A 12957-nucleotide genomic window follows, 5' to 3' on the forward strand; every position below is an offset into this window, starting at 1 on the left:
CAGGCTGGGGAAGCCAGCTTTTTGCCATAATGGTTTATTCACTAAAGCTTCCTCTCACTCTTCGTGAGCAACTGTGGCTGCTCACCCTAGCCCTGAGTGCTCGCCGGCTCCTATTCTTGTCCAGCCGGCACTTCCCAGGCAGCACATTGTTGGGATTCAATGGGAGGAAGGGTGGGTTTATGGTACTGAGGGCTTAGGAGAAAGGCAACCAGTCTCTGGGAAGCAGCTTCCCCCCTGCCCCAGCGCCTGCGGGGAATCCACGGCCCTGCAGCAACGCCGGCGTCTGCCGTGGGGACGGATGGGAGTCCCCAGACACGCGGAACCCAGCTGGAAACACGCAGGACCAGGAAGGCAGCAGTGGTGGAAGCAGGGCAGGGGCTGCCCAGCCAGGTGCCACCGGTGCCCACGCAGCCGCTGGCAGGGCTCCATCCTTCCCGAGCGCATTGCTCCAGCACTGCGCTGGAGCAGCCCCCCCGGCCGACACCGCGTGGGCCAGGGGAGGAAACGGGGCAGCGAGGCCCCGACAAAGCCCGATTGTGCCCGGCCAGCCCTGGGAACAGGCAGATCAATGGGCTATAAACAGTCGAGGGAGCCGCTCCGTCGCAGGGCGAACAAAGGCATTTCAGAAGATGTTTCCGAGCTGGGCCCCGTTGGTCCCACTTGGGGGAAGGGACTGGACCGTTCCCACTCCAGCGCACAATAGGGAACAGCCATTGCCCAGCGTCACCCTGCAGCCAGGCTGGGAAAGGAAGAAGCCAAGGGCAGGGGTCACCTCAGGGGACAGTGCCAGCCTGCCCGGGGGGACCGGGGCAGTGGCATGAGAGGTGCTGTGAGCCCCAGTGCAGGTGGCTGCAGCGGGGTAGAGCTGGGACAGCCTTTGCATCGCCCTGAGCCTCCTCCTGCACCTGCCACCCCAGCCTCAGCTGCCCTCACACGCCGCCATGCAAAGGCCTGAGAGTCCCCGGCAGTGCCAGGCTGCGAGCCCTGCCGGCCCAGGACAGCAGCAGGTTGGGAGGTAAACGCAGCCGGGCAGCGCCAGCAGTAAAGCTGTCAGCGGGGCAGGAGCTGGCCCCGAGGAAGGACGGACCGATGAGAAATGCTGAACCGGCTGCTGACCTCAGGGCTTCGCACCAGACACGACAGATTTATCATCCCCGGGAGGGGAAGGCCAGGCCGGGGCAGCAGCAAGACCTTGCTCAGGCACCAGGGGAAAAAACAAGCTGGGAGGCAGCGATAATCCTGGCTACGGCCCCAGCACGCTGCAGTTACCGGCTGGCCTGGCTCAGGCAGCTCTCGCTGGAGTTTGGTCCCACTGCGCCTGTGATGCCAGAGGCTGGAGGGGACACCGGCCACCAGCCCCCCGCGCTCACTGCCAGCCTCTCCTGCCATGTGCTGCCCTGCTCAGCAGCCCAGTGGGATCCCCCCCATCCCCCTGGACCCCACCCAGGACTGCCACAGCCCTTCTTGTCTAGATAAGGAGGTCGAAGGGAAGCAGATGACGTGGCCGGGGGGAGCTGGGAGGGAGGCACAACCTCAGCACGGGCTGGGATTTCGGTGCCTCCCCCTCCTTCCTGCCTACTCACCCTGCTGCCAGGCCCAAGGTCAGTGCCCAGCCAGGGACAACGATGGAATTTCTCCCATCGTAGAAGGGGCTGCTTCTTGAAAACATGGGGAGCAGAAACACACTCTGAGCCAGGGTTAGGGCCAGGTGCTGTTGCAGAAGACACACAGACCCAAGGACTGACAGAAGTTTATTTTGGCTGTTCCTGTACAGGGCAGACACCTCCTTGTTCTCTACACACCAGCCCAAAGCCACCACCACACTTGGAGCTCTGTGACAGAATCGGGGCCAGGACTTGCACCTCCCCCCATCCCCCTCCCTCACTGTGAAGCCTGGGGATGATGCAGAGAGGGGTTCCCCGGAGTTCTCCACCACTGTTCAGGCTCCCCTGGGGGGTAGGCAGTAGCATGGAGCTGTGGTCGGGGTTCATGAAGAGCCACGGGAGAGCAGTAAGCGGAAGAGCCGATCCTCCTGCCGCAGGCATTAGCCTGACCCCAACTCCTTGTCACTCAGGTCCAAGTTTCTTCTATCATCACATCGTGGAAGAAACCTAAAGAGATGTGGGGAACCAGGCCGAGAGGGTTTCGTGGTTCAGGGGCTAGACCAGGCCAGGAGCTGATGGGTTTCAGAAATACTCTGCCTGTGAAGCATGGCTCTCTGCCCGCCCTGCCACAAAAGAGGTCTGAGTGCTGTGTCTCGAGTGCATGTGGGGCAGGCAAACCCCGACCCTCTGGCGGGCCCCGGGAGGGTGAAGAGCAGCAGTGGACATAGTGCATTGCCCAGGTAGGGCCCGGTGCAGGAGGGAAGCTGGTGGAAGGTGCTGCAGGTGATAAAAGTGTCCCCAGCACAGTGCTGCGGGTCAGAGCCCTCCAGCTGCAGGTCAGAGCCCGCTGGCAGCCGGCCCCCGGCCCCAGGGACAGTTCCTCCAGGGCACTGCCTCTGCCCAACCAACTTCATTAACTCTTTTCCGGGCGGTTCCTGTTCAGCACGGCCCGAGGGGCGAACTCCAGCTTGTCCTTCAGGCTCACCACCTTGGTCAGGTCCTTGCCCGCGATCTCCTGCAGCTTGCGGTCCTCCCGCTGCTCCGAGATGCTCTTCTCCTCCTCGGCCGCGGGCTGGGGGTCCCCGCGGAGGAACCACTCCAGGTGGTAGCCCACCAGCCCCACCACGAAGGCCACCGGGAAGGTGACGTACGGGGCCTTGGAGCGCACGGCCGCCCACAGCACGGACCACATGGCGCCGGGGGCTGCGCCTGGCAGGGGGCGACACGCGGCGGTCACAAGCCGGGCCCGGCCCTCCGCGGCGCCCGAGGCCTGCGGGCTGCCAGCGCCCGGGCGAGGCTCCGGCGGGCAAGGCCGCACCGGGGCCTCCCGCAGCACCGACCCACAGGGACGCGGGACCCGCCCGGGCCCCCTGCTCAGCCCCCCGGGGTGCCGCCCCGCCACCGGAGCCGGACCCCCAGCGAGCCCCGGGCGGCCCCGCTCACCTGGGCCCCGCCGCCGCCGCCGCCGCCAGCCCCGCCCCTTCCGGTCAGCGGTGCAGCGGGAGCGCGGCCGAGAGTGGCGGCGGCGAGGCGCGGCGGGGCGAGGCTGCCCCCTGGCGGACAGCGCGGGACCTGCGGCGCTGGAGGAGCGGCCCGGGAGCGTGGGGAGACCCACGGGGAGAGACCCACGGGGGAAGAGAGACCCACGGGGGGAGAGAGACCCACGGGGAGCCCTGGGGGAGGGAGCCACGGGGAGACGCACGGGGACAGCCACGGGGAGGGAGCCACAGGGATGGAGCCACGGGGAGACCCACGCAGGTGCCCATAGGGAGACCCACGGGGAGGCACCCACGGGGATTCCTGCAGACATCTCTCGGGCACCCTGCGGGGACATCTGCTCCTGCCCCAGCGAGAGCCCCTCTCCCGCCCCACGGATCCCTCTCCCATCCCATAGACCCCTCTCCCATCCCACGGACACCCCTCTCCCACCCCACAGACCCCTCTCCCACCCTCCCGCCCCACGGACACGAAGGGGCGGCAGTCGGGGCAAAGGCGAGCCCGGTGCCAGCCGCGTCCCCACGGGGAGGTGGCCACTGGCCCGGAGTAACCAAAGTCACCTTTATTAATTGCGGCGGTTCGTTACAATAAAAAGGGAGCCACGTGTCACGGTCACTGCACGGCGCTGGCCGGGGTGGGGGCTGGGGGCCCTTCCCAGGCACATCTCTAACTCCGGGAGGCTGGGGGGGGGGCGGCAGGGGGGGAAGGGGCTTCGGGTGACTGAGCGGGCACTGCCGTCCCAGAGGTGTTTAGCACTGACGGACCCCTGGAGCGAGGGACCCCCAGCGAGGTGCCCCCCTGCTCGGCCCCAGCCCCCCCCTGCTGCATGGGGGGGGGGGGGGGGGAGTGTGTGCAAGCTGGGCCCCCCCAAGTTGCTTCTGATCCCACCGCTCTGCCCGAGGGTCCTGGGCAAGGTTTGGCCCCGGATTTCAGGGGCTCCCCGGCACCCACCGGCCCTGCCTGGGGGGCAGCTGGTGATGCTGCGTGGGGCTGCTGGCACGGTGGGGTGAGGGGACGGGGTCCTCCCCAAAAGGGGCACTGGGGGGGACAGGATGCTCCGAGAGAGACCTGGGATGGGGACAGGGACAAGGCAGATGCAGCCTCCTGCCCCGCCACACTGCTCTGCCCTGGAAGGGACCTTTGGGGACCCCCCCACCCTGCTCCCAGGACGGGGTGCAGGGACAAGGGAGCTGGGAGCAGCAGCCGTGGGGCACCAGGCACACGACAGCCCCACCCTGGGGTGCCCTATCCTGGAGGCACAGGAAGATGGGGTGACCCCCCTGGGGTGACCTCTGGTAGCCCCCCACTCAAGGGGCAGCTGCTGGCCATGTCCATGCTCCGGTCCCACCTGCTGGCACCAGTGCAGAGCCACCACGGGCACAAAGGGGCTGCGGGCAGGTGTCCCCACCGCCACCCCCACTGCATTGCCCACCCATGGGGGACAGGGCTCCCACCGGTGGTGAGGCACAAGGGGGACACAGTACCCCCTGTCCCCAGCTAGTGCCACACTGCAGAGGCGCTCCCAGTCTCCGGGCTGGTGGGATGGATAAGCGGAGGGATGGACTGATGGTGGAGAAGGGCTGAGCGGGGTAGGAAGAAGCGTCGTGATGCTCCGTGCGAGGGAAGCCGTGACCGGGGGTGTGGGGGGGGTCCTGCTGCTCTGGTCTGCCCCACCAGCCAGAACACAGCGCCGGTCACGTGTCGTTTCTGGTTTATTCCTCAGGTTATATTTATATATGTATATAGGGGAAGGAGCCCTGGGTCCCCTGTGGCACCCGAGCCGGGGGCAGGCGCGGGCAGCGCTGCTGGGGAGCCCTTTGTCCCCTCCACATCCCAAAGCCTCGTGCCGGCAGGGCTGGGGAGCGGGGCTGGGGGGGCTCCAGGTGGGCAGGGGCTGGAGGGCCCGTCCCCACCACGCGCTGGGGGATTGCACTGAGTACGGAGAGGTGAGGGGGGGCCTGCCTGCAGCCCCCTCTGCTCCAGCCCAGCGGGGCCAGGGGCTGAGCATCACCTCTCATGTGGTTGGGATGCAGGCGGGGGGGGGAGTGGTGCAGAAAGGCTGGTGGGGTGGGAAGGGGACGGAGAGCTGGGACACAGCCCCAGGGAGGGCAGAGGAAGGGAGAGCCCCGGACCCCGGGAGAGGCTGGCAGGGGCATGCGGGCAGGGGGCAACGGGACGGGGCAGAACCGGGCTTGCAATCACCCGCCGTCGGATCCACGAAAGGTCTAAGATAGAAAAGAGAGAAGCTGTGAGTGGGGCCAAGAGCTGCCCCAGGGTGTCCCCGCGGCTCCCCATCACAGTGAGCTACGGCCACGCCGTCCAGTCCGGGTAGAAAAGCGGAGGCTGCGGTCACAGCCGGGTCTGTGCCTCGGGGATGTAGATCTCGATGCTGTCCGCGCTCTCGGTGGCCGAGCTCTGGCGGAAGGAGGCAGCTCGCTTGGCTGCCAGGAGCCGCTTGCGGGCCTCCTGCCGCTGCCGGTCCACCGAGTCCAGCGAGCGCTCCTTCACTGGGTGCACCTTGGAGCGCGGCGGCTTCTTTGGTATCGGGGGAGGCACCTTCTTCTCCTCCTGCACAGACAACAGGGGCTTCAGGGTAGGCGCAGAGCAGGGACCTCCACAGAACGGGCGTCCTGGTGGGCTTGGCACAGCCAGCAGGCGTGATGGACACATGCGCCTCCATGCACGGCGCTGCCGTGGGTGCCAAAGCCACGGTGAGGTGGCCCCGTGGACCCTCCTGCACCGTGGGGAGTTGTGAGGCTGGGCTGCACGCCCCTTCCTCCATCCACACGGTGTGAAGGTGCCCATGGACACGCTGCCTCTGCCCGTGCCGAGACCCTGCCCGGCCCCTTGCGGGCAGCGCTGCCCTGGAACGCCCAGTGAGCCCCCTGCGAGACCGCAGCGGCGGAGCAGCCCCTTCTTTAGCTTCATTTATTCCCAGCTCTGTTTTTCAAGTGTTTGCCAAAACCAGTCACTGGAAACAGCCCAGCAGCGTCGGTTTGGGTGCAGATGTGCTTGGGGAGGAGGAGGGAGGGAGAGGTCGCAGGGGACAAGTGCCAGTGGCATACCTTGGGCTCCACGATCTTCCACCCATTGGCCTTGAGCTGCTGGAGCTCTGCGAACTTCATGCTGACATCCTCAATGGAGAGCTGCAGGAGGTCCCAGAAGCCGGCCAGGTCTTGGAAGGTGGGCACGGGGAACGCGTTGGGATCCTGTGGGGACAGAGGGACACGGCGTCATCCACGTCTGCCTGCGGGACATCAGTTCTGCTGGCAATGCAGCCATCCCACCCCCACACTGCTGGGGGGGTTCTATGTCCAGCTCTGCCCCATGATGTTACAAAGTCCCTTTTCCACTGGCTAAGGGTATGAGACCCCCCACCCACCATGGTCGACCGCACGGCACCGCTGCCTGGCACTCACCATATTCTGCTGGCAGAGGCGGTAAAACTGCTGCACCTTCTGGGACATGAGGAGCTGGGCGCTGCCCACGGCACTCCGGATCTTCTCCAGGACTGGCAGGAGGAGAGCAGACAGTCAACACTCCCGCAGGACACGGAGCCTCTCCCCTGCACAGTGGGGACCTGCACCCCCTCAGGGGCAGCTTGGACCTTCCCCCAACCCAGGTGGCATCTCCTCCCTCCTCCAGACCTCACTAGTCCCTGAGGGTTTCCCAGTGTTCCTTGCTCCCACCCAACCCCTTTAGCCTTGGCAGGGGAGATGCTCCATGGTCAGGGCACTGCAGGACCGTGGCTGTGCCCCCACCAGCTCTGCAGGAGCACCCCGTCCCTCCCACCCGTGCAAACCCCCCTGACTCACTCTCCTCCGGCAGGTCGTAGTCCTCAGCCTCCCTCTCCATCTGCTGGCACCAGCCCTCCATCTTCTCCACCTCCGCCTGCAGCAGTTTGATGAACCATTCCCCATCACGGTGGCAGGGGGAGGCACGGCCGGAGTCAGGGAGGCTGCGGGAGCCCCGCTCCATCCAGGCATCCCGCCGGGGCACCTCCACCGTGTCATACTGCAGCTGGTAATCCTCCCGGTACGCCCACTGCCCCTGCGTGTGCACCGTCTTGTACACCGCGTACTGCCGGCCGGACTCGGGCTCCGAGGAGTGCCGCTGGAAGGGGCGCCCGAACTGCAGGGCTTTGTCCTCGGTGGCCACGGCCAGGCCGGTGAAGCCCTCCAGCTCCAGGTCCGCCTGCACGCCCGCCGTCACGCTGTTGGAGCGCTTGAAGCGTGCTCGCCTGCGGAGAGCAAGAGCGCGTGGGGACCCTCGCGGCCAGCGAGGACGGCCCCACCCCCCCACCAGGTACCACGGTGGGCAGGGTGAGGGATGCCCACAGGCAGGATGGGGCTGGGAACCCCGGTTTGGATCCCGGAGCATGCGGGGCCATGGGGACAGCCCTGAGCAGCTGCAGCCTGCCAGTCTCTCATCTCCTCTGCTCTTAGCCCGTTTCCATGGCTACCGGCGCTGGACCAAGGATGGAGAGGAGCGTGTACCAGGGCTGCGTGGGCACGTTGCCGGAGCTCCCCTCCCGCGGGCCCTTCAGGTCCCGGCACACGGCATTCCCACCTCAGCCAGAACGTTTTACGTTTAGCTGCAGAAAAGCCCAAAGGTTTCATCTGCACCTGGGCTGGGCCCAAGGCTCACAGCTGAGCCCCAGCAGAGACACCAGCAGAGGGTGGGAGCAGCGGACCCCCTTCCCCAGGCAGGCAGCTAGCAGCAGCGAGGTGTCAGGGCCAAGAGAAGGCCAAATCCTGCCCCAGGTGGGGGCAGCTGGCCCAGGATGGGGACAGTGCTGAGCCCTGGGGTCTCAGCCAGAGGAGAGAGGGAAAAGATGCTGCAGGGCAGCGGTGGCACGCGGAGCTCAGGGTGTCCCAGTTCCTCGGTGCAGTAAGCGTGGTGTGGTGGTGTGGTACCTTTTGTCCTCCTCCACCTGCACCCCAATGGAGTGGAACTCCCTCTGGCTCCGGCTCTCCGTGTCCGAGTCGGAGATGGCCTCGACCTGCCGAGGGGTAGAGGGAGAGCGCTGGAGGGTGACCCTGAGATGCAGCGCGGTGGCTCAGCATCACCCACGCCACTCGGGCGGGCTCAGAACCAGCTTGGAGCCCACAGGGAGGAGTGAAGCCCACCTGGACGCCGATGGAGGGACGCCACTTGCGCTGCCGAGCCAAACTCCTCAGCTCCTCCCGGCCGGGAATGGCCTTGATGATGAGTGTGGAGGGCTTGGGAGCAGTGCGGGGCTGGACTGGAGGCAGGTCAAGGGCCACAGATGTCACCTTGGAGCTCTCCAGGCTCTCAGCCGAGTTGCAGCGGGTCGCAGCATCTTTGGACCAGGCGGAGCTGCGAGTGACCTCGCTGGGCAAGTAGCTCTCGTGGGTGGACTCGGTGCTGCTCTGCGCCGTGACGGAGATGAGGGGTTTGGCTTTGGTTCCTGGAGGGATGGGAGGTGGAGCTTTTCTGTAACTGAAGGCTGTTGTGGGAGAGGCGCAGGATGAAAAGGCACGTGAAAACACAGACACTTGCTCATTTCCCGCCACGAACAGGGGTCCCAGGTGAATGGTGCCCACCTCCTCCCACAGCACAGGGCTTGTCACCCCGCAGCGTTTGCACCTCAGCTGGCCAAGATCTGGGCTGGAGCTCAGAGGGGCTGTTCGGCCAGTTTATTCCCCAAAGGGGATTGGAAACCACCCCAGACCCACACTGGCCATGCTGCTGCAGCACCCGGCAAGGGGCAGAGATGGGAACAGAAGCAGAGGGAAAGAGGGAACAGCAGACCAGTGCTGGGGGCACAGATCAGCCCCTTGACCGGGACTGAGTCATGAGCAGGATATTCCTGTCCTGTGCCAGGGATGAGCCACGAGCGGGATGCTCATGCCCTGCGTCGGGGCCGAGCCGCAAGGGGGATGGATGGTCGTGCCCTGAGTGAGATTATTATGCCCTGTGCTGGGGCTGAGCTGCATGCAGGGTGCTCGTGCCCCGAGTGGGATGCTCACACCCTGTGCCAGGGGCTGCACGGGGCCAGGGGCAGGAGCGGGGACAGCAGCAGCCCTTGGCAGATGCCCAGATGAGCAGGCAGGGAGATGCAGGGGTCCCTCACGTGGCCCAGCCCCTGCTACCCCCAGGGACTCACAAGTGCTGGGCTTCAGGATGCTGCTGGTGATGGGCGGCCCGGCGGGGGCGGACATGGAGAAGAGTGAGAGGCAGTCATCGTCCTGGGAGCAGCCCGCCTGGATGGCCCGCAGGTAGCTGTGGCTCCGCATGCGGAAGCAGCCGGGCAGGTCCAGCGCCTCCACCGCCTGCGACTCCACCTCGCCGAAAACCGACTCGCAGACGGCCTCGAACTGGTGGTTGAGCTCATCGTTGATCTGGGGAGAGCGACGGGTGAGGCTGAGGGTGGCGAGCCAAGGCCAAGCGGGGCGGGAGATGCTCGGAGGAACATCTGCCACCCCCCCCTGCCCCAGCCTGCCCACGGCACCTGTGTCATGCGACCCTACCTGGCCGGTGGTGAAGGAGCGCCCGTAGCCCTGTCCCCGCGGGAGCATTCGCGGTGGCGTGCAGCAGCTGGGACAGTTACAGATATATGAATCAGAATAGTGCCTACTTGCAAACCTAATGAGAGACAGTGGGAATAGAAGGGATCGCACCAAAAGCAACACATTCAAGCAAAGCATTTGGAAACGCAGCCGCAGCGATGCTCCCGCCGGCCACCACTGCTGTCCCCACGCCTAACTGCCCCAAAACACTGTCCTGGGGGTACGGAGCCAACCTCCAGTGGTGCGGAGCCACCAGAGGGGTATGTGCCCGTGCTGTGCAGCAGGGCTGGGGACGAGGAGCCAGCCTGTCACCCAGCAGACTGGGCCACGTCCCAGTCATCTCCTTTTGAGCATGCCTCTTCTCCCCAACACCTGCATGTGGCTGCAGCAGCGGGTCCCGCTCCGAAGCCCAGCGCAGCCATGTCCCCCCCGGCACCCACCAAGGGTAGCTACAGCACAGGGGCAGGGCTCAGCACCACTGCATCAGGGAGCGCAGCCGTGAGCGAGGATGATGCCACTCGTCCTCCCAGGGAGCCCCAGCCCCTGGCCCCGCTGCTGCCCGCGACGCTGAGATGGGGCCGGGATGCGACAGCCCTTACTTGGTCCTGGCCTGGTCGGCGCTGGAGGAGCGGCGGTAGCTGTCTCGCCGCGTGGCTGCCCTGGGCGATACTTTGGCGCTGGCGTCCGAGTCGGCGCTGTCCTCATCACCCATGGCCTTGATGTAGCTGCCACTGCGCATCCGCCGGCAGGGGATCTCCCCGTCCTTGCCCACTGCGGGGTATCCGCTCCACTCGTCCTGCGGCACCTGGAGCAGGAGGCAAGTGTGGGAGGATGCAGTGGCCGGGGTCCCGCAGTCGGGACGTAGAGCCGAGCCCTGCACCTGCCACATGGCACATGCCAGCCCGAGCGCAGCGTGCATGCGTTGCCCAAACCCAGCACGTGTGCACGGGCCCAAGGATGGTGCACATGCTGGCACGGCTCCCCTGCCCTCCCCACGGCACCCCAGAGCTGCAGGGATAGACCCTGGGTGCTCTCACCCCCTGGGAAAGCCCCTAAACCCTGGAGAGCTGATCCCTCCTAGCAGCCACGGCTGCCCATGCCCCACGCGGGGCCATTCCCAAAGCGCAGGGCAGCGCAGCTGCTCCCACCTCGCAGCCCCCCCGGTGTGCGCGGCTGGGCCAAATCCCACCCATGCCAGCGCAGCCACCCGGCTGATGTCGTGGCCGCCGGTCCTGCCATGCGCCGCTGACGCTGGCACCACGGGGTCCTTACCAGGCTGCGGCAGGGGGACGGTGTCCCCCGGGCCCCATGGGGAGGGCAGTGGGGCCAGCACCCTGCCCTGCTGCCCCCACCGCCGGCGGAGAGGGGCCCTGGCCGCCCCCTGCCCTGGCCAGCACGGCATTGCTGCTCCCTGTCTCCTTCCCCCAGGAAAGGGAGAGAAGAGTTAATTAGTTTTTAATTGGAAGGGGATGACCTAGAAGGGAGCCCAGCGACGAGGCGGGCAGTGGCACCCAGCCAGGCACAAGCAGGATAAAAGCTGTGTGGAAGAAGCGGGCGCAGGGCTGCCGGCAGCCCCAAGCCGACAGAGCTGGGCTGCCCCCCCGAGCCAGCGTGGCACGGGGCAGGAGGTGGCAGAGGGGGCTCCGCATGGCCAGTGAGGGGACAGCGGGGACCAGCGTGGGACCCCGGGGGATGGGGCGCAGGCGCTGAGGACATGGAGCAGAGCTGGAGCATCCCCACAGCATCCTGAGCTGCCTGGGATGGGGGGTCCCAGCCCCGGCTCACCCCATGGTATCGCCGGCTGTGGTCCCTGGGGTAGCAGCCCCCCGCCCTGCCCAGCCCTTCACCTGCAGGTACTGGTATGCTCGGTCTTTGGGCTTTGCTTCCTGAAGCATCAAGGTCTTCTCGGTGCCGCTGGCGCTGGGGTAGGCTTCACGGGCCTGGCTGACGGTCATGGTGTGCCAGGCACTCCTCTTGAGCGTCTGGCCATCCAGAGACATGGACATGCCGGCACAGGCCAGGCATTTTCCTTCCCCGCCGCCCTTTAGACTCTTCAAGGTCAAGTCTCTGAAGGCACTTTCGGGAGCGTCCACACAGTACTGGGTGCCCTGGTCGGCAGCGTGCCGGCCGGACACCATGTAGCTGCTGTCGCTGTCCAGGTTGTCGTCGGAGCTCCACCAGCCCATCATCTTGGACCGGTGCCGGGAGTCCACCTTGCGGTCCTTGCTCTTGCTGCGCTTGCCGTGGCGGGACTGGTGGTGGTGATGGTGGTGGTGGTGATGGTGGTGGTGGTGGTAGCCGTCCCCGCGGCCGTCCATCTTGGCACCGTTGTAGTCCCGCTTGGCCGGCGCCTCCAGGGAGTGGGACTTGGCAAAGAGCTTCTGGACGGAGTGGACGAGGTGGCGGATGCGGCTGGGGCTCTCGCTGCGGGGCTCGGCGCCGCCGGCCCGCGGGTACTGCAGCGTGTGGAAGCCGTCGTGGTGCAGCGGCAGCTGCTTCTCGAACTGGTCCAGCAGCGTGGGGGGCAGGCGGTTGATCTTGCTGGCAGGGTGGGCGGTCGCCATGCATTCGTCACAGGAGTCGTAGGGCTGCTGCGCGTGGTGCATCCTCGGGAAGGTGCTGCTGGCGCTGGCAGAGGGCGGCTCGCTCAGGGGCCCGCCCGGGCACTCACTGGCTGTGCCAGGACTCCGTGCCGGGCAGTAGGGATGCTCCAGGGAACACGGCTCGCTGGGGCTGAGGAGGTACGGCGGCCGGCCCTCGGGGCCGTGCTGGACGTAGTCGGCAGGGTGCTCGCAGTCTTCTGGGATGCAGCGGCAGCGGTGGCCGGAGGAGGGCTGTGCCTGGCTACGCTCCCCATGGTAGCCCTTCATGGTGTCAGCACCCGCCCCATAGCTTCGGCATCCTGCAGGGTCGTCCCTGCGGGCTCATCTGTGGGGACAGGGACAGGCACAGCGTCACGCTCCCCTCTGCGCCCCACCACCAGCATAAACATTGGGGCTGTCCCCTGGGAACTGACCAAGGAGGCTGGGAAGCTCCCAGGGCAGGATCCGGCCCTGGCTGAGCCCTTGTGAAGTGGGGCTGGAATGCCAGAAGCCTGGCTGCCCGTGGGGCAAGGGGGGCACAGTGCTGGGGCCGGGCACCCGCGGTCACCCCGGCTCAGCTGCTTGGAGGGGGCAGCGGGAAGAAGATGCTTCTGGCAGCGATGCAAGCAGCGCAAGGCCTGCAGACGGCGAGGGAGGACACGCTGCCATCATCAGAAACTTGTTTTCTTCTCCAACACCAAATATTATGAAGTGTTTCTCCATTAGGAAAACCGTTCTGGC

The 12957-nt window shown here is 66.5% G+C and overlaps 2 protein-coding genes across 4 annotated transcripts in view; both read right to left on the minus strand.

Moving 5' to 3' along the window:
- Positions 1-1734: 1734 nt before the first annotated feature.
- Positions 1735-3077, minus strand: SMIM12 (small integral membrane protein 12). Its single transcript, XM_037381832.1, has 2 exons — positions 3048-3077; positions 1735-2813 (listed from the first exon to the last, which is right to left on the minus strand). Exon 2 carries the CDS (start codon positions 2794-2796, stop codon positions 2518-2520), a length of 279 nt encoding a protein of 92 aa, XP_037237729.1. The 5' UTR covers positions 2797-2813; positions 3048-3077; the 3' UTR covers positions 1735-2517.
- Positions 3078-3648: 571 nt separating this feature from the next.
- Positions 3649-12957, minus strand: part of DLGAP3 (DLG associated protein 3) — a 28447-nt gene continuing 19138 nt past the window's right edge. For 2 of the 3 annotated variants that reach the window (XM_037381790.1, XM_037381789.1), the window contains exons 3-12: positions 11482-12562; positions 10234-10439; positions 9596-9710; positions 9232-9466; positions 8231-8571; positions 8018-8103; positions 6917-7341; positions 6521-6612; positions 6167-6310; positions 3649-5669 (exon numbers count right to left, since the gene is read on the minus strand). In XM_037381790.1, coding sequence (XP_037237687.1) covers positions 5451-5669; positions 6167-6310; positions 6521-6612; positions 6917-7341; positions 8018-8103; positions 8231-8571; positions 9232-9466; positions 9596-9710; positions 10234-10439; positions 11482-12504 — 2886 coding nt within the window. In that variant the 5' untranslated portion in view covers positions 12505-12562 and the 3' untranslated portion in view covers positions 3649-5450. The remainder of the gene's footprint in view (positions 5670-6166; positions 6311-6520; positions 6613-6916; positions 7342-8017; positions 8104-8230; positions 8572-9231; positions 9467-9595; positions 9711-10233; positions 10440-11481; positions 12563-12957) is intronic. The other variant, XM_037381791.1, reaches the window with a different exon arrangement.

The sequence above is a fragment of the Falco rusticolus genome, chromosome 3, assembly GCF_015220075.1.
Source record: "Falco rusticolus isolate bFalRus1 chromosome 3, bFalRus1.pri, whole genome shotgun sequence".
NCBI lineage: Eukaryota > Metazoa > Chordata > Aves > Falconiformes > Falconidae > Falco > Falco rusticolus.

Coding starts and splice junctions, on each gene's coding strand:
- SMIM12 (XM_037381832.1), bottom strand. CDS start 2,796: ATGTGGTCCGTGCTGTGGGCGGCCGTGCGCTCCAAGGCCCCGTACGTC.